Source organism: Myxine glutinosa, chromosome 5 (assembly GCF_964187855.1).
Source record: "Myxine glutinosa chromosome 5, kmMyxGlut1.1, whole genome shotgun sequence".
Taxonomy (NCBI): Eukaryota; Metazoa; Chordata; class Myxini; order Myxiniformes; family Myxinidae; genus Myxine; species Myxine glutinosa.
Window position 1 is genome coordinate 35,347,063 of NC_136265.1, and position 22,590 is coordinate 35,369,652.

Genomic DNA, 22,590 nt, shown 5'->3' on the forward strand with positions numbered 1-22,590 from the left:
TAAAACTTCCTGGCTGGTGGTAGTCCCAAATAAATTTAAGACCGATATATTGCAACAGGTGCATGGTACCCACCCCGGCGGCCATTTGGGCAGGACAAAGACGACATCGCAGGTACGCCGGAGGTTTTATTGGGTGAATATGGGGCGCGACATACAGGACTGGTGTCGGAGATGCGACGCCTGTACTGCCAAAAAGGGACCAGCACGGAGGATGAGGGCCCCCCTTCAATTACACCAGGTGGGGGCCCCCCTAGAGCGGGTGGCCATGGATATCCTAGGCCCACTACCCCGCACCCGCCTAGGTAATAAGTACATCCTCGTTGTGATGGACTACTTCACCAAGTGGCCGGAGGCCTACGCCCTCCCCAACCAAGAAGCAGGGGTGGTAGCGCAGGCCTTCGTGGAAGGATTTGTGTGCCGGCATGGGATTCCACAGGAGTTGCACACCGACCAGGGACGAAATTTTGAGAGCAAATTGCTAAAAGATGTGTGCAGTCTCCTGTCAATTCGGAAAACCAGAACAACGCCTTTAAGACCTCAATCTGACGGGATGGTGGAAAGATTCAACCGAACTCTAATCCAACAACTGGCACTGTTCACCGCCACCCGTCAGGATGACTGGGACGAACATCTCCCTTATTTGCTCATGGCCTACCGAACCAGCCAGCACGGGGGCCACCGCATGCAGTCCAGCGTTGCTTATGTATGGGCGGGAGTTACGGGCTCCCGCCGACTTGCTATGCGGTCCCGTGCCAGACACAGTGGTTAACCCGCCGAGGGAGGGGTACGCACGTCACCTAGAGGAAGGCATGGAGCTAGTCCATGCCTTCGCCCGCCGCCAACTCCATCTGGCGGGGGAAAAGATGAAGCGCAGGTACGACGACCGGAGCCAGGGGAGTCAATACGCTCCGGGGATGAAGATTTGGTTCTTTAATCCCCGGAGGCGGAAGGGAAGGTGCCCAAAACTCACCTCCCCCTGGCAAGGCCCAGGAGTCGTCCTGTCGCAAATCTGTGACGTGGTCATTAAGATCAAAATGGGGCCACGAGCCCTCCCTCGGATCGTCCACGCCGACCGGATAAGGCCTTACACCGGCGAGCAGGCGCCCCCGTGGATTGCCTCGGCTTTAGATGCCGAGGCGGGACCCAGTACCTCTGAATAAGGGGGGCTTATTAGTGCCAGAGGACTGGGGGATTGATGAGTGATGGGCCCGGTGGGTAAGGGTGGCATCCCTGCCACCCTTCCTATGGTGGGGCAAAGGAGCAATAGCTTATGGGGTGTATGGCAGTGAAAACTAGCCCGGGTGGGTTAGGTTATATTGATAGGGATCTAGCGAAGATGACATTAGGTGACGTTAAGGTTAGTTAGTGACTGATACCTGTAGTGGGGACGCAGGTAGATTAGTGTGGATTATAATGACGAGGGAGCGCAATAGTTTAAAGGGACGACTGGGAAGCGCAAGTTTCAGAGGGGAGTAGTTAGATGAGATGATGCTGTGTGAGAACTGGACAGGTGTGTGGAGCAGTGGATGAGTAGTGAGTGTGTGGATCAGCGCGAATGCGCTTGGGGAGAGAAGGGTGCAGGTGGCACCAGGTGTGAGAGCACAGGTGTGCAAGTGCAGGTGTGTGGAATATATGGAGCAGAGAATGAGTGGTGTGGAGAGAGTTGGAGTAAGTGGTACGGAGTGGTGTGCATGGTGCGAAGGTGTGAATGGGGGAAGAGTGGACCCCCATCACGGATACCCGGGGCGGGTAGTGTAAGTGTTAGGTAGAGGGTATAGGTAAATTGTGGTTGGATATTGGCATTTGTGGTGCGGTTGCAGAATGGTATTGTGGATGGGTGCATTAGTGTTGTGGAAATGGCTGGGCGTGTAGCCTGTTAGTGTGTGTAGTTGGTTGGGCACTCCACCACTGTGAGGATGTCGGCCAGGTGAGGCCGCAGGTGGGCTCTGGGAGCAGTTAGTGTCAGTGGGGCCCGAGGATCCGGAGGACGGACCCGGGTAGCCCAGTGCCAGAGAGGGCACCGAGTGGGGAGAGCGCCAGAGGGCCTTCCCCAGGTAGTTAGGTTAGGGTAAGGAGCAGGTAAGCTCGGAGGCAACTGCAGTGGTGGAGGTGTGCAGGTGGGTAGACCCGCTGGGAGAGGTACACGCCACAGCCCAGAAATTGTGCGAGGGCACCGGGAGATGAATCGGGGGAGTGAGACCCCAAATTGAAAAGCACCACAGTTTGGTCAATGGGAATTGGTTTTTTAGAACCCATAGTGTAAGTTGGCCAATGGATTGGCAGGGAAAGACCCCGGGTAATGTAAAGTTGTAAAAGTCATTTAGGAAATAGTTAGGATTGATGAACCTGTCGCACCATACGCAGCCACTTACCTGTGGTGATGATGATGACTCCACGCCTGTGTTTTCTTTGTTCTGTGTGCAGGAAATGAGAATTGCTGTGTGGATTGGTGAGACGCATCACGACGTGGATGAGACATTGGGGTGATTCCATCTCTCCCTCCTTAGGAGGGACTGATGATGAATTGGTAATGGCAAATTTTGATGTTCAGTTGGAGATGGCAAATTTTGATGAGAGTTGAAAATGGCAAATTTGATTGGTTAGGAGGGAGAGAAGACGAATTTGGTTTATGGGAGGAACAGGGAAGACAGTAGGGACGTTTGTTGATTTGTAAAATAGATGTTTATGGGTAGTGTTGTGTTTTGTGGATACAGTAAGGGGTAAGGGAGGGGCAATGTAGGTTACCGGGTGGGGGGGGGGGGGGGCGTACGGTAGGAACGTACCTGTCTCACCTGGTTCCCATGTGCCCCCAGTGTGCATCACCTTGTATTGCGTGCACTTTTGCGCCCTTACCACCTTACTCACTTGTTTTCTTCTTTTGTCTCCCACCTCCGAGGATCTGGCTTTGGGGCAGAGAGAGAGGAGAGAGAGGTGCTGGCTCCGCAGTTGTGGGCCTGCACTTTCGCTGCTTGCTGCCGGGATCGATACACCATATGGACCGCAATGTTTGTGGCCGCCCACCATGGACCGCAGTTCTTTAGCGGGCAAGCACCACCCGTTGATGGACCTATGGGTCAACGTGGCACCTATGCCATACAGGTGAACCACTTTTAGTTGGCCCCCTGACGGCCACAATACAGAAATGGACGCGGTTGGCGCCTTTCTTTATTTTTGAAAGAAGCAAGAAGGCCAAGTGCACCACATGAAGGCAAGACCAGCGGCAGAACATCGGCCGGCTGCGACACCACCGGTGATTGTTGAACACTTTATTGGTGCACCGGATGGTGCTGACTGTACATGATGGGGTGGTGCTTTTGGTGCTTGGAAGGGGTGCTCTGCACATTATTAAAGGCCGTAAGGCCACAGAGCACTCGTGGGTTGGTGTATCGATGCTGGCATGCGTGCTCTCTCTATGCATAACATCTGCATGTGTTCCTCCAAAAACAGGTCCTGGATCGTAGTGTAAATATCAGTGTAGTCTTATGTAAATAATGCTCCCTACCGGCTGTATGTTTAGTTTGAGAATTCTTTCCGCGATTCGGTTATCCTGTGGGTGTGTTTCTGTGAGGAGAAGGGTGCAACGTCGCAGGGGGACATATTTACTCATTTGTGAACATCTGTAAAACTGTCGCACTCAGGGTAGAGTTAATAGCAGAGGGAACTACATCTGAGTGCCACACTAAAGTAGGTAAAAATTTATCGGGTCGGGACGCCCCGAGGGTAGAGAAGGGTGCAATGTTGCGGATATGGGATTTGGCCTCCATCCATATCCGCTTGTAAATATTCCCCTATTTCCCCAACACTCCCCAACTATCCCCAATCCCCCATTCCCTAGTCCCATTGTCTGTAAACAACACTCTGTAGAACCGACCTTCCCCTTTTTCCCCCATTAAATGTCGTGCCCAGGTCCACCGCATCTCACGTAGACAACTTTCGGACATCTTGCTAGTTATTCTTAGTCTATGTCAGTTAAGGACTCGTTTCCATTAATTCTGACTCTTCGTTGCACCAGAATGTGATTGTATGGCACCAGTAGTGAGTTTAGGACCTCCCCATACCTCCTCCCATCTTCCTCATGAAACAACAACAACAACAACAACAACAACAACAACAACAGCGCGCGGGGAGTGTGCGTCCTCACTCCGGCTCGGTTAGCCGCCATTGCCCATGTGCTCCAGGTTACCTCCAGGTTACGGGGTTACCACGAAGGGGCTGGCTGTCGGCCCCTCGTCAAGGGCGGAGCCCGGTAACCCCCCGCACCCAATAAGAAGCAACGGGCCGATTCCATCTGGGGCGGAGCTAACGAGCCGAGGGTGTGTCACTCCCCGCTGGATATACGCAGCCACTTACCGGACGTGACGTCAGATGCGCCCCCAGCTTGAAAAGAGAAGTCGCCACCTCCGAGCGCTGAGAGACCTCCCGCATCTCTGGACCGGACCGGGTCGATTCTGCCCCTGAGCCAAGGTGCACCTTGAGCCTCGACTACCTGCCCTTCCTTGCCATCAATCCCGGTGTGAGTCAGTCTTGTCCCGTTTATCTGTCGTCTGTCGGGGCTACTATAAGACCGTATTTAAGTGCCCACCTTCCTATGCTGTCCCTCTTGTCCTTGTAATCTAAACGTTCCGCATATCCCATATTATAACCTCCTCCGGAGGTCTTGAGAACTGTACCCCTGGTGTCGTGTCATTTAACCCAGCTGTTGTGTCCTTTCCTTAATTGATTTAGCATAGCGCGATTTGGCCAACTTTCGAGTGTAATCGGGTAAACTGTGCAGACGCGGTCATACCAAACCGCTCGGTAAACTAACAACCAAAACCGCGTCTGTAACAGTATTATCACACGTGATGCCTGATGGTATGGAAAGACCTTTTTTTTTTTTTTTTTTTTTTTTGTATACTGAATCGAGGCTCGTGAAAGAGCTAACATTTACTTCACAAACAAATCAACCAGACAAACAAAACACACAAAAAGTGGGAGTGGAAAACAAGATGGGGAGAGAAGGGGAAGCACACAAACACAACATTTGAGAGCAGGGAGATGTGTGGAAGGGAGAGGGCTTGGGGGGAGGAGGCCGAACGTTGTCCCCAGCAGAGAAGAACTATTCCCAACTTGACAGGGAAGGATTGGGAATCGTTTTCAGCGTCAGCAAATTTCGCCAGTACCTTCATGGACATCATTTCACGATTCGCACTGATCACAAACCGCTGATCAGTCTGGTTGGTCCAAATAAGGCGACGTCTGACACACTACCGCCCAGGATCATCCGATGGTCCCTGTTTCTCGCTGCTTCTGACTACACCATGTGTTATAAGCCTGGTTCGTCTATCACAAATGCAGATGCCATGAGTCAGTTACCCCTTCCAGAATCCGTTGATGATTCGCCTGCACCGGGATCCATTATCGCACTGATGGATCATCTGGAGATTGTGCTGTCGACGCCAGCCAGATCCGCACCCATTCTCGACGAGATCCCATTCTGTCCAGGCTGTACAGCTTAGATGGCATTTGCTACCTGAGGGTGACCCAGCTTTTGCAGCTTTTAAAGCACGTAAAAACGAACTCAGCGTGGAAAATGGTTGCCTACTCTGGGGATGTCGTGTCGTGATCCTGGAAAATCTGCGTTCCAGGGTCATGGATGAAATCCATGACTGTCACCCCGGGATTGTGAAGATGAAGTTACTCGCTAGAAACTATGTGTGGTGGCCGAATCTTGATGCTGATATCGAACATCATGTTCGACATTGTTACCCCTGCCAGAGCACCCGGAATACACCTGCGAAAGCGCCACTGCATCCCTGGGAATGGCCCAGCGAACATTGGCATCGCCTACATCTCGATTATGCCGGGCCTATTAACGTCAGCATGATTCTAATCATCACGGACACGCACATAAAATGGATCTATGCCTCTGTGACGCGTGGTACTACGTCAGCCATTGTCATCGAAAAACTCAGACGCTGTTTCGCCACTCATGGTCTGCCCAGGATGATCGTGAGTGATAACGGTTCGTGTTTTTCCAGTTCCGAGTTTGCCGAGTTCACACGTCGGAATGGCATCAAACATACGTTTGTCAGCCCACATCACCAGGCTTAAAATGGCTTGGCCGAACGATCCGTGGGAATCGTCAAATCCGGATTGCAGAAACTTCAGGAGGGAAACCTGGAAACAAAGCTGTCTCGTCTCCTGTTCAAATATCACATCACACCACAATCAACAACCTGTGCAGCTCCGTCTGAGTTATTGATGAAACGACACCTGGGATCGACACTTGACAATCTCAAACAGGACATATCATCAAATGTTTATCAGAGCCAGCTTAATCAAAAGTTGGTCCACGATAAGTCGTCCAACAGCCGCTGTATCAACATCGGAGATCCAGTGTTTGCTCGAAATTTTGGTGCAGGTGCGACGTGGCTACCGGGGGACATCATCGAGGAGCCAGGTCCACTGTCCTGCATGATTCGCCTGCAGGACGGCCGTGAAATTCGTTGACATCAGGACCACATAACCTACCGTCACCGTCAGTCGATAGAGCCTGCAGCATTGTCACAGTCAGAACAACAGTTCGACCCGCCACCGCCGGAGATTGGCGTGGCCGCTCCAGCCGGCTCGGAGGCCTCGGAAATTTCTCCGAACGTTACACCCTTCGTGGAGACCAAAGGAATCACCTCGTACTCTGTATCCACTGATCCACCGCGATGCTCAATGCACGAGAGAAAAGCATCCGACAGTTTGAATCTTTGAAGATGTTTTTTCACGGTGACACATGTTCTATTTTCACGTTGACACATGTTCTATTTTCATGTATTTTCATTATTTTCATAATCGTTTGCACACATATTTTCACATGTTTTTGGAAATGTTGCTTTTGGAATGTCAATTTTGGAAATTTAGCACGTATTGCTCTTGGTAATTTTGGACTTAAAGGGGAGGATGTCCTGTATGAAGGTGCAAATATTCCCCGTTTTATCCGGACACCGTGACCGCGTGTTTATTTCCGTTTCCGGGAGTTACGGCTCAGCTCAGACGGCGCTGGGGTGAATCGGGCCTGTATCTGCAGAGTCAATATACCGTACATGTGCAACAATCGATCGTAGTCTGTCGAGATACCTTACAATTTTGGTGATAATGAAAACTAGAACGGAGCTCGGCAGAGCACATAGGCTGAACTTCCGCTAGGCTGAACAGTTCACGTTATGTATCCTACTGATGGGCCAGATCTGCATCTGGATCTGAACTAAAATCGAGTCTGCTTTTTCTTGTCACCTACCCACCTATATTGTTTTTGGCCCCATCTCTCAATGGTGAATCTGGATCTTCACTAAACTCTAATCAATTCGTCCTTGTCACACACCCACCCTGCACAACAAGTTTCATCCGAATGTTTCTTCCAAAACGTTTTTGAGATATCCTGCTCACAGACAAACAGGGGCGAAAACACAACCTCCGTCCACCCTCGGTGGCAGAGGTAAAAATGAAATTGACATGAGCTGGACATGTAGCAAAACTAACGGAAACCAACGGACGACAATAATTGCAAACTGGCAACCTAGAAAAAAGCCCTGGAAGAAGTAGAAGTAGAAGTAGATGTAGGCCAACGATCCAATGGAGAGACAAATTTGAAAAAATTACTGGAGTACAATGGCCTCAAGTTGCATTGAATAGAACAGAATGAAGCATATTCGGGAGGGCTTCATCCTGCGGTAGACTAAATAGGCTGGTCAAGTCGTCAAGAGTCCTTCACAGGATTTTTGTTCCGATAACAGTTGTGCTGATTGAAATTTATAACAAGATATTTTCCATGTTTGCTGCTTAGCTTTGTTGTTTGCTTTTATGGCTTCATCACCTGATTGTCTTGCTTGTCATTTTGCTGTCTTGGCCAAGTTCTCATCTACATAGATTGAAATGATATTGTGAATGACTTGCTGGGGTCTTTAAAGGGTATATCAATTAAACGTGGATTTGGCCTGAGACAGCCTTCTCTCCATCTCTTTGGTAGTGTATGTGAAGCTTACATGTGCATTTCGTTATGGACGTGAGGATCTGGATGTTCTGGGTTTGACGTTCCGGAAGGACTTGTACGTGCACACTGTGCAAGTGTTCTCCGAGCCCGAACGATATGTTTCCAACCCCAGCCTCAGCCGACTGCAGGAACGCCTCATTAAAAAGCTTGGTCAGCATGCTCACCCATTCGTTTTTGAGGTGTGTTCATCTTGTTTGCTATCTGGAGTCTTGAAATGGCATCCCAACACACCTGTTTGTGCCTTTCACTATGTTTGTAACCAGGTTATTGAAACGTGTATAAGGACCATAACGAAAGAGCTTGCTTCCGATTATGCCATCTGCACCAACTATGATTTATCTTTTCAATTTGTACTTGACATGTTGCATGGTTACACTTAAGAGTGGGCACACAAATATAGTATATATTTTACTTCTTATTTCACGTGTAATTACTGTAATTAATGAGGCAGTGTTAAGGTTGATCTGGGAAGCTCCCTTGCCTCTTCCCTCCCATCCTGTTTGTGTCTATGCACCCATATTCCCACCTTGGTGTTCAATGTGGTTTCTCCATTGTAATATGTCATTTTGTTTTTTCCTTTTATAATAAATGGCACCCATGTGGACCCGAGACCATGAATGGCTGGAGGGCACTCGCGGTGCCAGCCAGTCATGTGGGATGGAAGCCTCCAGAACTAGGTACGCCCACATAAGGGAGAAGGACAGTACCCCGGCGAGCAGCCAATCAGCACACACCGTGTGAACGTAGCGCCACCCCGGTCTCGCTCTCTGCACCCAGGACTCGGTCTCGCTCTCTGCGCCCAGGACTCGGTCTCGCTCTCTGTGCCCTGGACTCGGTCTCGCTCTCTGCACCCTGGACTCGGTCTCGCTCTCTGCGCCCTGGACTTGGGTCTCGTTCTCTGTGCCCTGGACTCGGTCTCGCTCTCTGCGGCCTGGACTCGGTCTCGCTGTCTGCGCCCTGGACTCAGTATCGCTCTCTGCGCCCTGGACTCGGTCTCGCTCTCTGCGCCATGGACTCGGTCTCGCTCTGTGCGCCCTGGACTCGGTCTCTCTCTCTGCGCCCTGGACTTCGTCTCGCTCTGTGTGCCCTGGACTCGGTCTCGCTCTCTGCGCCCTGGACTCGGTCTCGGTCTCTGCGGCCTGGACTCGGTCTCGCTGTCTGCGCCCTGGACTCGGTATCGCTCTCTGCGCCCTGGACTCGGTCTCGCTCTCTGCGCCATGGACTCGGTCTCGCTCTGTGCGCCCTGGACTCGGTCTCTCTCTCTGCGCCCTGGACTTCGTCTCGCTCTGTGTGCCCTGGACTCGGTCTCGCTCTCTGTGCCCTGGACTCGGTCTCGCTCTCTGTGCCCTGGACTCGGTCTCGCTCTCTGTGCCCTGAACTCGGTCTCACTCTCTGTGCCCTGGACTCGGTCTCGCTCTCTGTGCCCTGGACTCAGTCTCGCTCTCTGTGCCCTGGACTCGGTCTCGCTCTCTGCGTCCTGGACTTGGTCTCGCTCTCTGCACCCTGGACGCAGTCTCGCTCTCTGCGCCCTGGACTCGTTCTCGTTCTCGTTCTCTGTGCCCTGGACGTGGTCTTGCTCTCTGCACCCTGGACTCGGTCTCGCTTTCTGCACCCTGGACTCGGTCTCGCTCTCTGCTCCCTGAACTCGGTCTCGCTCTCTGCACCCTGAACTTTCTCTCTATTCGGCTCTCGGCTCCTTGGACCCTGTGGCTCGGTTCCTTGTTCAGCTCCACCAGCGAGCGTTCTGTTACTGATGCTTTCTTGGCTTGCGTTCCTGCTGTTTGTGGTGCCCTCTGGTGCCGAGCAAGCGGAGAAGCTCTTCAAGTCGCGCACCCCTCAGAGCATTTTGGCAGGAAGTTCTGACACAAGCCGGGACACTCAAGCCGCAGGTTTATTGTGTCTTGTGTTTTCTCCTATCTGTCCTGTCACCTGAGTGAGTGAGGCATAAATAAATAAGTCCGTTGTTGGCACAGTCGGCGTGAGGGATATTATTATTAGCTTGTGCCTGTGCAGTGGAAGACAGGGTTTTGTGTGTGTGTGTGTGTGTGTGTGTGTGTGTGTGTGTGTGTGTGTGTGTATGTGTGTGTGTGTGTGTGTGTGTGTGTTTGTGTGTGTGTGTGTGTGTGTGTGTGTGTGTGTAATGTATATAATATGTCACGTGCAATATTTGTGTAATCACACATCAATATGTGTATATATAAAATGTGCATAATCGTGATTCATGTGCATGTCTTACAATCACAACTGTGCATGTGCATGTGTATGTATAATCACGATTTTTGTGTGCATGTGTATACGTCACCACCACCGGTCGTCATCTCCACTCGTGAGTCTCTAAGACTGAACGTAGCCTTTCCTGGTCCTGAAGCATCCCTCTTCATTCCAGCAAGGAACCACGACTCAAGCCCTCTCCTTCTCCGTGCTCCGGTTCCCCCTCTGTCCCCAAAGTGGCGACGATGTAGATCCGCGTGACCTCCCTTCTGGTCTCAGTCTCTTCCTTCTTGGTCTCTTCCTTCTCGGTCTCATCCTTCCTCGACGGGATGGAGTCAGTAAAACCCAACAAGCCACAAGGCAAGGCCCGGATGCCATGCCCCATCCCAAACGCATGTTGATTGGCACAATTACGGGTGCCATTTCATGGCCCTGGGCCTCACAAAACCTAATGTCCTCGGCTTGGGTCTCACTCCCATTGAAGTCGTATTTGGCACAGTCCTCGATCCCACAAAAATCGGTCTCTTGTCCTCAGTGGGTGGAACTTGGCAAAAGTAGTTGCGAAAACCTAGGCCTTTGCTCCCGGCATCATGGGGTCAACAAGTCCTGCCAAGCTTCAGGACCAGGCTGTGCCATAAATGCCTGTCAAATGGTGTGATAACGGGCCTCTCGGGAGCAGTCCTCATTCCCATCAAAGCTGCCGTTTTCAGCTCGGTCTTCGCTGCCTTCAAAACCATTGCATTTGACACGGGCTTCGGTCCTTTCCATCCCAGGCGAGAGGGAGGCACGCCACCACACCCTCGCTGCCATCTTGGTGTGTGTGTGTGTGTGTGTGTGTGTGTGTGTGTGTGTGTGTGTGTGTGTGTGTGTGTGTGTGTGTGTGTGTGTGTGTGTGTGTGTGTATTCACAGCAAAGACTCAACCATGAGCATCATGGAGCTTTCAAAAGACCTCCGGGATAAAGTTGTGGAATGCACAGATCAGGGGATGGATATAAAAATATTCCAACGGCCTTGAATATCCCTTGGAGCACAGTCAAGACAATCATTAAGAAGTAGAAGGCGTATGGTACCACCAAGAATCTGCCTCGATCAGGCCGTTCCTCCAAACTATATGACCAAGCAAGGAGAAGACTGATCATAGTGGCCACCCAGAGGCCAATGGCAACTTTGAAAGAGCTACAGGCCTTTATTTATGGCGAAGACTGGTCATTGTGTGCATGTGACCACAATATCCCAAACAAAACACTCCACAAGTCTGGCCTGTATGTTAGGGTGGCAAGAAGGAAGCCATTATTCAAAAAAGTCCACCTTGAGTCCTGTTTGCAGTATGCAAAAAACCACTCCAGAGATTCTGAAGCCATGTGGCAAATCGTTTTGTGGACTGACAAAACCAAGATGGAACTTTTTGGCCGAAATGCAAAACGTTATGTTTGGTGCAAACACAACACAGCACATCACCCAAGCATACCATCCCTACTGTGAAGCATGGTGGTGGCAGAAGCATGTTATGGAGATGTTTCTCATCAGCAGGGACTGGGGCTGTCAGGATAGAAAGGAAAATACAGTAAAATCCTAGAGTAAAATCTGCTGCCCTGTGCAAGAAAGACGGAAGTTCACCTTTCAGCATGACAACGACCCAAAGCATACAGGCAAAGCTACACTGGAGTGGCTAATGAACAAAAAGATAAATGTCCTTGAGTGGCCCAGTCAGAGCCCCAACATAAATCCAATCAAAAATCTGTGGCATGACTTGAAGAGGCTGTGTGTGTGAAGATGTCGTGTAATATGTATTGTGAAGATAGCATGTTGTGGTTGTCGTGATTTGTTGTCAACAACACAAATTTAATTATTATGGTGTTTACACGTGTGCCTGTTATTAAAAAGACATACAGTCACGTGAAAAAGTAAGTACACCCCATGTAAAGTTTTGACTTTTTCAACATATTTCAACATACAGCTATTTGATCTTCATTTCAACAATATTGATAGATAAATGTGATATAATATAACAAATATCATGAAACATTTACATGTTGTAGTCCATTGTATAATTTAAATAAACATAAATGCAAATTTCGCATGTGGAAAAAGTAAGTACACCCTTGGCTCTAAGAGGTGGTATAGCCCCCTTTGGCAGAAACAACCTCAAGTAGGTGTTTCTTATAACTGTCTACCAGTCTCTGACATCGACTGGGAGAAATTTTTGCCCACTCCTCCATGCAGAATTCTTTCAGCTGTGCGATGTTTGAGGGGTTTCTTGCATGCACAGCATGTTTCAAATCCCCCCACAACATCTCGATGGGATTTAGATCCGGGCTTTGACTTGGCCATTCCAGAACCCTCCATTTCTTTCTTTTCAGCCATTCCTTGGTGGATTTACTGGTATGTTTAGGGTCATTGTCATGTTGCAAGGTCCACCTTCGGTTGAGCTTCAACTTTCCGACAGATACAACAACAACAACAACAGGCATTTTAAGGCCATTTTCCCTGCAAGAGCGGGGGTTAGCCTTGCTGTCCCCATGACAATCTTCTCCATTTTGCCCTATTTTCTGCATCTCTCCTTGTTAACCCCCTTGCCCACATTTCTTCTTCGACCATCTTTAGCCAAGTCTTTCTCGGTCTTCCCCGTCCTCTACTTCCTTCTACATTCATTCCCATCACTCTTTTCAACCAGTCACTTTTAGCCTTCCTCAACACATGACCAAACCATCTCAACCTGTTTCTCTTCACAGCATCCATCACAGGCTCTATTCCCATGATCTTTCGCAATTCATCATTTGTCTTCCTCTCTCTCAACGATACTCCACACATCCACCGAACCATTCGCGTTTCCACCCTTTCCAGCCTTTGTTGCTGCTCTACGTTCATTACCCATGTCTCACTCCCATAAATCATAACACTTCTCACACATGCAGCATACACCTTTCCCTTCAGCTTCAATGACACTCCCCTCCTCGTCAGCACACCACTCAGTTCCCGAAACTTCTTCCATGCACATCTCACTCGAGCAACTGTTGCCGAGTCTGATCCACCTTCTCCATTCAGCATGTCTCCAAGGCAACAAAATGTTTTCACACCTTCCAGCTTCACGCCATCTCCAAGATCCAACTCAACATTTCCTCCATCTGCAGCTCCCTCTGTGCACACCTTACACTTGAATGTAGCTGCCACACTGGTTAATGACCCTCTCAATCCACGACATTTTTGATGAACCCACTCAGCGCACATTCTATATTGAATGGAATTCACTCCGACACCCTTCCTGCACACAGCACACGGCCACTTCCCAGTTCTTTCCACCTCACCACATGCTTTACCACTTGCCATCACCTTCGTTTTTCCGATATTCACCTTCAGACTTTTTGTCTCCATACATTCCTTCCACTTGTGCATCTTCTCTTTCAGTCCATCCATACTTTCTGCAATCAACACCAGATCATCTGCATACAACAACTCCCATGGTAAACCCTCCTTTACGTTCTGAGCCAGCACCTCCATCACAACTACAAATAGTAGTGGACTTAGTACCGACCCCTGATGCACTCCCACCTTCACCTCAAACTCACCACTGTTCCCGTCCTTCATCCTTATAGCTGTGCACGCTCTTTTGTACATTGCCATAACTACTCTGATCAACCATTCCTCCACTCCTAACTTCCTCAATGCCCATGTCACTACTTCACGTGGAACCCTATTGGATGCTTTCTCCAGATCAACAAACCCAAGAAACAACTTCTTCCTCTTCTCCATTTACTTCTCCTGCAACTGCCTCACAATAAAAAGCGCGTCTGTCGTTCCTCTTCCTGGCATAAATCCAAACTGCATTTTGTCAATCTTCACTTTCTTCCTTATCCTCCTCTACAACACCCTTTCCAATACCTTCATTCCATGCTCCAATAACTTTATCGCTCAATACGAGCCACAGTCCAGAGGGTCACCTTTCCCCTTGTATAGAGGGACGAGGGTACACAGTTCCCAATCCACTGGAATGTGGCCTTCTTTCACCACCAGATTACAGATCTCTGTCATTCTCTTCACACCCCAATTTTCCGCTGCCTTCAACATATCTCCCACAACTCCCGTCGGCCCTCCCGCTTTTCTGCTCTTCATTGCTTTTATCGCTTCCTCAACTTCCTTTTCGGTTATCTTCTCTGCCGGTCCTAAAACTGGGTTACTCTCTATGTTGCCATCCCATTCATTCTCTGCATTCAACAGTATTTCCATACATCTCTTCCATCTTCCTTTAATTCCATCTGTGCCCACAACGATTTGTCCCACTTCATCCTTCAAGCAACTCACCCCCATCACATCACACCTCTCTTTCGCTATCTGCTTTGCAATCCTGAATACCACTCTCTGACCCTCTTCCGAATCCAAGCGTTCTCCGAACATTTTCCTACATGCCTCCTGTGCCTTTGCTACCTCTTTCTTTGCAGCCTTCTTGGCTGCCTTATAACTTTCATGCTCTGCCTTTTCTGCCCCCATACCCTTCGCCTTCTGCCACTCCTTGAACTTCTTCCTCTTCTCGTCAATCTTCTTTCCAACTTCATCATCCCACCACCATGTTTCCGAGTGCCTCGGTGGCCTTTTGTCCATCCACATACCTCACCAACGGCTCCCAACAGACTATCTTTCATTGACATCCAACCACTTTCAAGCTCAACCACATCATCCTCCACCATAGTCAGCCTCTCTTTTAATGCCTCCCTCACTGTCACCTCTTTCAACCTCGACACCTTCATTCTCGGTTGGTACTTCACCCGCCGAGCTCTCCTCGCACCTTTCACCCTTATGTCGCAGACAACCAAGTGGTGCTGTGAAACAGCCTCCTCCCCCGGGATCACCTTTGTGTCCTGGAGGTGCCCCCTATCTCGCCTACGCACCAGCAGGTAGTAAACGGTTGTCGTCGACCCACCTGACGTGTATGTAACAAGCTTATTATCCTCTTTCTGGAACTGAGTATTACAAATCAACAAATCAGCTCCATCAGCAAACTCCAAAATCCTTTCACCTTCTCCATTTCTCACACCATATCCGTAACCCCCATGAACTCCCTCAAAACCGTCCATACTCCTTCCCACACGTCCATTTAGGTCTCCTCCTCCCACAACAACTTCCTCATCTTTCACGTTTTCCACCAGCTTCTCTATAGCACACCAGAACTTGTCCTTCTCTTCATCGCTCCGACCAACCTGCGGAGCATATCCCGAGATGATGTTCACCAAGAGCTTTCCAATCATCATTTTCACCATCATCAACCTTTCACTCACTCTCGTCACACTCACCACACTGTCAACAAACTCCTCAGAAAACATGACACCAACACCATTCACGCCCTCCGGGCACCCTTGCCACACAAACTTGTATTTCTGTCCCTGCCCACCCTTCACCATTCTCACACCACTTCCCTTCCATCTCGTCTCCTGCACACAACATATGTCCACTCTTCTTCTGACCAATACTTCCATCACTTCTCCTGATCTCCCTGTCATTGTCCCTACATTCCATGTCCCAAATCTCAGAAACCTATCTCCACGTCGGGCATCAGACGTTTCGTCGTCATAAATGGAATGATTTCCACCCTTGCTTCGATCGGGTTCCCCACCTCGAGTTTTGACGAGAGGGAGTGGGGTCCCCCACGGGGTACTTGGGGCTGTACCCTGCCCAAATGTTGTCGTAATTGTCATGGTTCTCTTTTTGAGGCATTGTTTTTATGGCCGGATGCCCTTCCTGACGCCAACCCTTTTAGTCGCCTCTTACAACACGCAGGGATACGGTGTACCTATTCTAAACCGGGGTACACACCGGGTAGCTTTCCGACAGATGGCCTCACATTATCCTCAAGCACCCTCTGGTACAATGAAGAATTCATAGTGGATTATATGATGGTGAGCTGCCCAGGCCCTGATGCAGCAAAGCTGCCCCAAACCATAATATTTCGACCACCATGCTTTGCAGTTGGTATCAGGTTCTTGTGGTCAAATGTTGTCTTTGGTTTTCACCAAACATGTCTTCTGGTAATGTGGCCAAATAGCTCTACCTTTGACTCATCTGTCCAGAGCACATTGCTCCAGAAGTGCTGGTCTTTGCCTAGGTGTTCATTGGCAAACTTTAGTCTTGCCCTGATGTTCTTTCTGGACAGCAAAGGTTTCCTCCTGGCACACCTCCCATGTAGATCAAATTTGTGCAGCCTCTTTCTAATGTTAGACTCGTGCACTTTGACATCAACAGTGGCAAGAGCTACCTGTAGGTCCCGTGATGACATTCTGGGGTTCTTAGAGACTTCTTTCAGCATCTTGCGGTCTGCTCTCAGGCTGAACTTGCTGGGGCGGCCTGGCCTGAACAAGTTGGCAGTTGTTTGGAATCTTCTCCACTTGTAGATGATCTTCCGGACAGTCGAATGATTGATTTCAAATTGTTTGGAGATCTTTTTAAATTCCTTCCCAGACTCGTAGGCATCTATAACCTTCTTTCTGAAGGCCTCAGAGAGCTCTTTTGATCTAGGCATGGTGACGCCGCACACTTCAACAGCAAAGAGCAAACCAAACGAAATGTCTGAGGTTTAAATAAGACAGGTTCCTCCAAGATCCTCTCTAATGATGTTCTAATCATTTGCACCTGAGCTGGTGCACCTGATTCTAATTCTAGGTACTTGAAGTAGTGATAAATGTAGGGGTGTACTTACTTTTTCCACATGTGAAATTTGCATATGGGTTTATTTAAATTATATAATGGACTACAAAATGTAAATGTTTCATGATATTTGTTACATTATATCACCTTTATCTATCAATATTGTTGAAATGAAGATCAAATAGCTGTATGTTGAAATATTATGTTGAATAAGTCAAAACTTTACATGGGGTGTACTTACTTTTTCACGTGACTGTAGTTTTATTATTTTTTTAAATTTATTTTGTATGCAAAGTCGAGGCTCATGTTAGAGCTAACAGATAAAGCACATAAAAACATAAACAGGAACACACGTTAAACATACAATAAGGGAAGCGGGAGACAAGAGGGGGAGAGAGAGGGAAGTACAACACGAGTCAAGAACAGGGATATTGGCAGATATGTGGAAGGGAGAGGGCTGGCTGGGGTGGGGTACATGGTATAAAACAAATGGGCACTACTCGCACTTTCAGGAAAGCAAACAGAATTTGAAGGAGGTGGATTTGGGGTGTATTAACGGGGGTAGAAAAGATCAAGCTTTTGGATGGAGGAAGATAAGAGATGGTGGTGAACAGCTGTTTTGAAGACCTGGAGAAGGAGTGGGATTGAAGGGAGTGTGGGAGTTTGTTCCAGATGCAGGAAAAAAGAGGAATGAATGGGTGAAGGTCAGGAGAGAGTCTTGATTTTGGCAGTTTCACCAGAAGAGGGTTGCTGGCAGATCTTGTGTGTCCTGCAGGAATATTTGGGGGGCAAAGCACAGTGGGAACAGGGGGAGCTAGGTCGGAGAGGAGTCAGTAGAAGACAGAAAGACCACCAACCTGCCTGCGGTGAGCGAGTGAAAGGCACTCGGAATCATCTTCATCGTGGGAGATACCAATGATTCTGAAAGCTTTAGTTTCTGCAGCGTGAATCTGAGCTAAGTGTGAGGCAGGATCACCAACCCAGAGGGGAGAGCAGTACTCCATCAAACTGCGGATGAAAGCTTTGTAGGTGGTGAGAAGCTCAGTAGTGCCAAGAAAGGACTATGCACGACTGAGGATGCCCAGTCAGCGACTGGCTTTTTAGGCCAGCTTGGAAATGTGGTATTCCCAGGAAAGATCATGGCAGACAGTGAGACCCAAAAGCTTGAGTGACAGAACTTCTTTGAGAGGATTGTTGATAAAGTAGATGGGAGGGTTGTCCAGATGGTCTTTTCGGAGAGACCCAGTGAGGGTGTGAGATTTGTCAGGATTGAAAGACATGTTCCACTTGTTTGACCAGTTTGTGATATTGTCCAGGTCTGCAGAGAGTGAAGAGGCTGATGTCTGCCGATCTGAGGGTTGAGATATGGAGCGGCAGAGAGTGGAGTCGTCAGCAAAGAGATAGAGAGGATTTTCAGCAAAGAGATAGAGAGGAGAGAAAGAGATAGAGAGGATTTTCCAGAGAGTCGGAGAGATCAATCATTAATGCAGACCAGAAAAAGCACAGGGCCCAGAACACTTCCTTGGGGAACTCAAGCCTGGACAGGAAGGGGATGTGAGATAATTCCATTTGGAGCCACACGTTGACGACAGTAGCTTGCAGTGAATTTTTTTTTTCAACGCCTTGAATAACAATATTTTAAAAATAAAATTAATAAAAATAAGTTAAAAGAAGGGAAAGCGGTCTAACTGCACTTTACAATGCCCAAGATTGGTAATTCATACGAAACCATAAGGCCAACATTCCCCAATTTGTCTTGTAGGAAATATTTAAATACATATTTCATTGAAATTCCCTTGGAAACACCAGGTACTCAAGATGGTATGATGTAAAATAGAGTAAGTACTATGTGGTCATATCTGAAGCTTTGAAGGCCACATTGTGTGAGTCATATGATATTCCATTCACCCCTTGTTATGACATCACAATCAAAATGAATGCAGCCAATTTCGGTGTGAAATAGGGCTTGTTGGTGCTGACATGCCAAAAAATATATACCTCAATAATTCACAGATTTTGGAGTAGGCATCTATGTAATGCCCCAAATGGCAGATACGATATAATTGTCTCTCGTACAGTCACCTGAATGGTGTGGCTGTCAAGGAACCTTTAGTTTCTGCTTTCACAAAGTTGTATCTAACTTATCGAGATTTTCACAGGATTTAATATCATGGTGTTGATGTTTTGAACAGGTCCCACAAAATCTTCCCTGTTCTGTAACACTGCAGCCCGGTCCTGAGGATACAGGAAAGGTGAGAGGGGTGTGACTGATTGATCAATGCATACACTGTCTGATTATACACTGCCTGGGTTTATACGTTTGATCTCAAATTTAAGGTTTCATGAAAAAGTAAAGGTCACATGAGAGAGAGCACGAGATCCATAAGACAAGGGTGGCATATTGAATGTGCAGTAAGTGTCTGCAAAAGGAGATTACGCAGCAGATATTTAGCCAGAACACATCGTAAGTGTGATGCGGACATCTCTACTGTGTGGTATTGACTCCACCCCCTCGTTCCCTACTTTCTACCCGTGACGTGGCGCTCTGATTACCGAAGTTTTCCAAACAAACACAAACTATTAAATTGTGCACACATACTGGATGGATGCTTTTCTATCCATAGTAAAATGTGTCATGAAGCAGCAAAAATGAAAAATTTGCCGAATATGGATATGATTCACCAATGACTGATGCGGCCAATTTTGGTGAGAAATCGGACTTGGTGTAGCTGACATGGCAAAAAAAAAAATTCACAATTTTTGGAGTAAGCATCTATGTTATCGAGTTACACAAGCATCTGCATTTGGTTTGCACGTGCAATGTCGATCATCCTGTTGATAAATTGGTATGTGACAAGGATCAATTGATTAGATTTTGGTGAAATTCCAGATCCTGATACTAGAATTTTTTTTTTAAAGAGATTCTTTACCAATGATAGATAAGACCAAAAACAATATAGAGGAAAAGCACGATATCTCAAAACGTTAAGGACGGATTTGGACGAAATTTGGTGGACAGGTTGGGTGTGTGACAAGGACCAATTGATGAAATTGTTGACGTTTCAGATACATCCTGATACTAGAATTAAAAAAAAAATTTAAGCGATTTTTCACCAATGAGAGATAGGGCCAAAAATGATATTCAGGTATAGCATGATATCTCAAAAAGTTATGGACGAAATTTGGTGGACAGGTTGTGTGTGTGACAAGGACGAATTGATTCGATTTTGGTGAAGATCCGGATGCCAGATCTGGCCCATACGTGGAATACAAAATGTAAACTGTTCAGCCTGGTGTATGTATACACTCTACTGAGTACCATTCTTGTATTGCAGAACTGTGAAACATTTATTTGTATTCTTACAGTGTGTGGCATTTCTTCCAATTGTATGGTTTTGGTTCCTCTGAATTTGTTGTTATTGAAAGTACTTATAGCATTTTAAAAGTAGTAAAAATATGAGTGCATTTTGGCCAGAAGCCACAGGCTGGCTCGAATACCTTAACAGCAAGCTCATTTTACGTGCTCACCATCTCAGCCATGCTGTGGCTTCCCTTAAAAAAGAAATTATCCTACAGTTTTCTCATCCGTTGAATGACTAACTCCAATGTTTATCAGAAAGTCATTAGTTATATGACCAGAAGATAAAAAAATAATTGGGGAGATTCGTCACTTTAACAGTCCAAATTGCTGCAAAAGAACTTTGTGTAAAAATCACATTTTGTAGAAAAGAAAATCAAATTTATATTGGGCCACCAACATGATGTTCACCTTCTTATCTCATTTGTATTTTCCAATTTCAAGTATGCCTCTATTTTCAAGTATTTATTTCAAGTATGCCTATTTTGACCTCTCCATACAGGTTGCTTCTGACAAACAAGACTTAATCTGCTAAACAGAGACTTTCCTCCTTCATGATGTCTCTGATTCCTTGGTATCTCTCCCAGGTTACTCCCTCCTCCGGTATGATAGACCTGAGCCTCGTCCTGGTGTTGAGGTTGCTATCTTTATTAAAAACTCTCTTCCTCACTCTCCCTGCAGTGCCCTCTCTCCACCTCACCCCCAGGAGTACATCTGGCTATGGCTTCCCCTTCGCTCCCACTTTTTGTTCATATGTGTGTTGTACCGTCCACCAAACAGTGATGACTCCATCTACATCTCGCTGTCTGATAACATGGACCAATTTCTATCTACTCATGCCAACTCTCTCTTCCTCATATGTGGCGATTTCAACTGTCATCATGTCAGCTGGCTGGGTGTGGGTACCTCTCACCAGCCATGGCACCTCAGCAAAGGACTTCTGTGACTCATTGGGACTTACACAATCTGTCAATTTCCCGACCCGGATCTCGGTCAACGGAGCATCTTCTCTTCTAGACTTGGTTATTACAAACTTCCCTGCAAATGTCTGCTGCTCTTCTTCTGCTCCAATCGGTTCATCTGACCATATGCTTGTTAAAGTGGCCATCTCTCTGACCATTCTCAGAGAGCCTCCTCAGCGTCAACGAGTCTGGCATTTCACTCAGGCCAACTGGCACGGTTTTCAGGCAGCCATACATCATCTGGACTGATCTCCCATCTCTACTGTCTCTGACATCAACTCATCCTGGGAATTCTTCCAAAATAAACTGCTCCCTCTCATGCACAGATTTATCCCATAACGTCTTCAGTTGTTATACCCTTCCTCCCATCCATGGTACACTGAATCTTGTGGTGAGGCAGTTGCCCTGAAACAACTTTCCTTCGCCTCCTGGAAGGCAAATCCAATGGAAGGCAATCTCATTTCCTTTCACAAAGCCCGGAACAAGTGTGTGTCCACCCTCAGGAGAGTCAGGAAACAATATCTCTCCACTCCCATGACTGAACTCTCAAACCTGTCTCCCTCTTCCAAATCCTGGTGGCGTCTTGTCAAATCTGTTTCTGGTGTTTGTTCCCCCTCCATCCCCTCCCTTACCTCAAACGGCTACACAGCTGACTCCGCACGTGAAAAAGCTGAATGCCTCAACCCTGTGTTTGCCTCAAAATCTTGTGTCCCAAACCCGTCATTCTCTGTACCCAGTGGTACCCAGCTGCTCCCGGACTCTGTGTCCTGCTCTCCTGACAAGGTGGAGAAGTTTCTGTCAATCCTCGACTCTGATTCTGCAACTGGACCAGACGGCATCAGCCCACGGGTCCTAAAATCCTGTTCTGCTGCTCTTTCACACCCTCTCTCTGTTCTCTTCACCCTCTCCTTTGCTCAATGTCATCTGCCATCAGCTTGGAAATCGGCCAACATTACTGCTTTACACAAAAAATGTGCAAAACACATTCTTGCAACTGCAGACCAATCAGCCTGCTCCCAATTATCAGCAAAGTCATGGAATACATCATTGCTTCAGATATCAAATCCTTCCTCTTATCCAATGGCTTTATCTCTGATCACCAATTTGGATTCAGACCAGGTCACTCTACTCTGGACATGCTGCTTCTGCTGTCTCAACAATGGATCGAGGTCCTCAATGTCAAACAGGAAATCAGAGCTGTCTCCCTTGACATATCACGTGCCTTCGATACGGTCTGGCACCCAGCTCTGCTCACCAAACTCTCCTCCTATGGTATCCATGGAAATCTCCACGCATGGTTTGTGGACTTCCTCTCTGGTCGTAGTCAACGTGTGGCTCTGAATGGATTTCTCTCATCTTCCCTTTCTGTTCAGGGTGGAGTTCCCCAAGGCAGTGTTCGGGG

At 47.9% G+C, this 22,590-nt stretch overlaps 1 protein-coding gene across 2 annotated transcripts in view; it reads left to right on the forward strand.

Annotated features, from left to right (window-relative positions):
• Positions 1 to 22,590, forward strand: part of LOC137427705 (beta-arrestin-1) — a 101,494-nt gene that overhangs the window by 41,117 nt on the left and 37,787 nt on the right. For both annotated transcript variants that reach the window (XM_068117387.2, XM_068117388.2), the window contains exons 7-8: positions 8,000 to 8,202; positions 19,061 to 19,120. In XM_068117387.2, the coding sequence (XP_067973488.1) occupies positions 8,000 to 8,202; positions 19,061 to 19,120 (263 nt within the window). The remainder of the gene's footprint in view (positions 1 to 7,999; positions 8,203 to 19,060; positions 19,121 to 22,590) is intronic.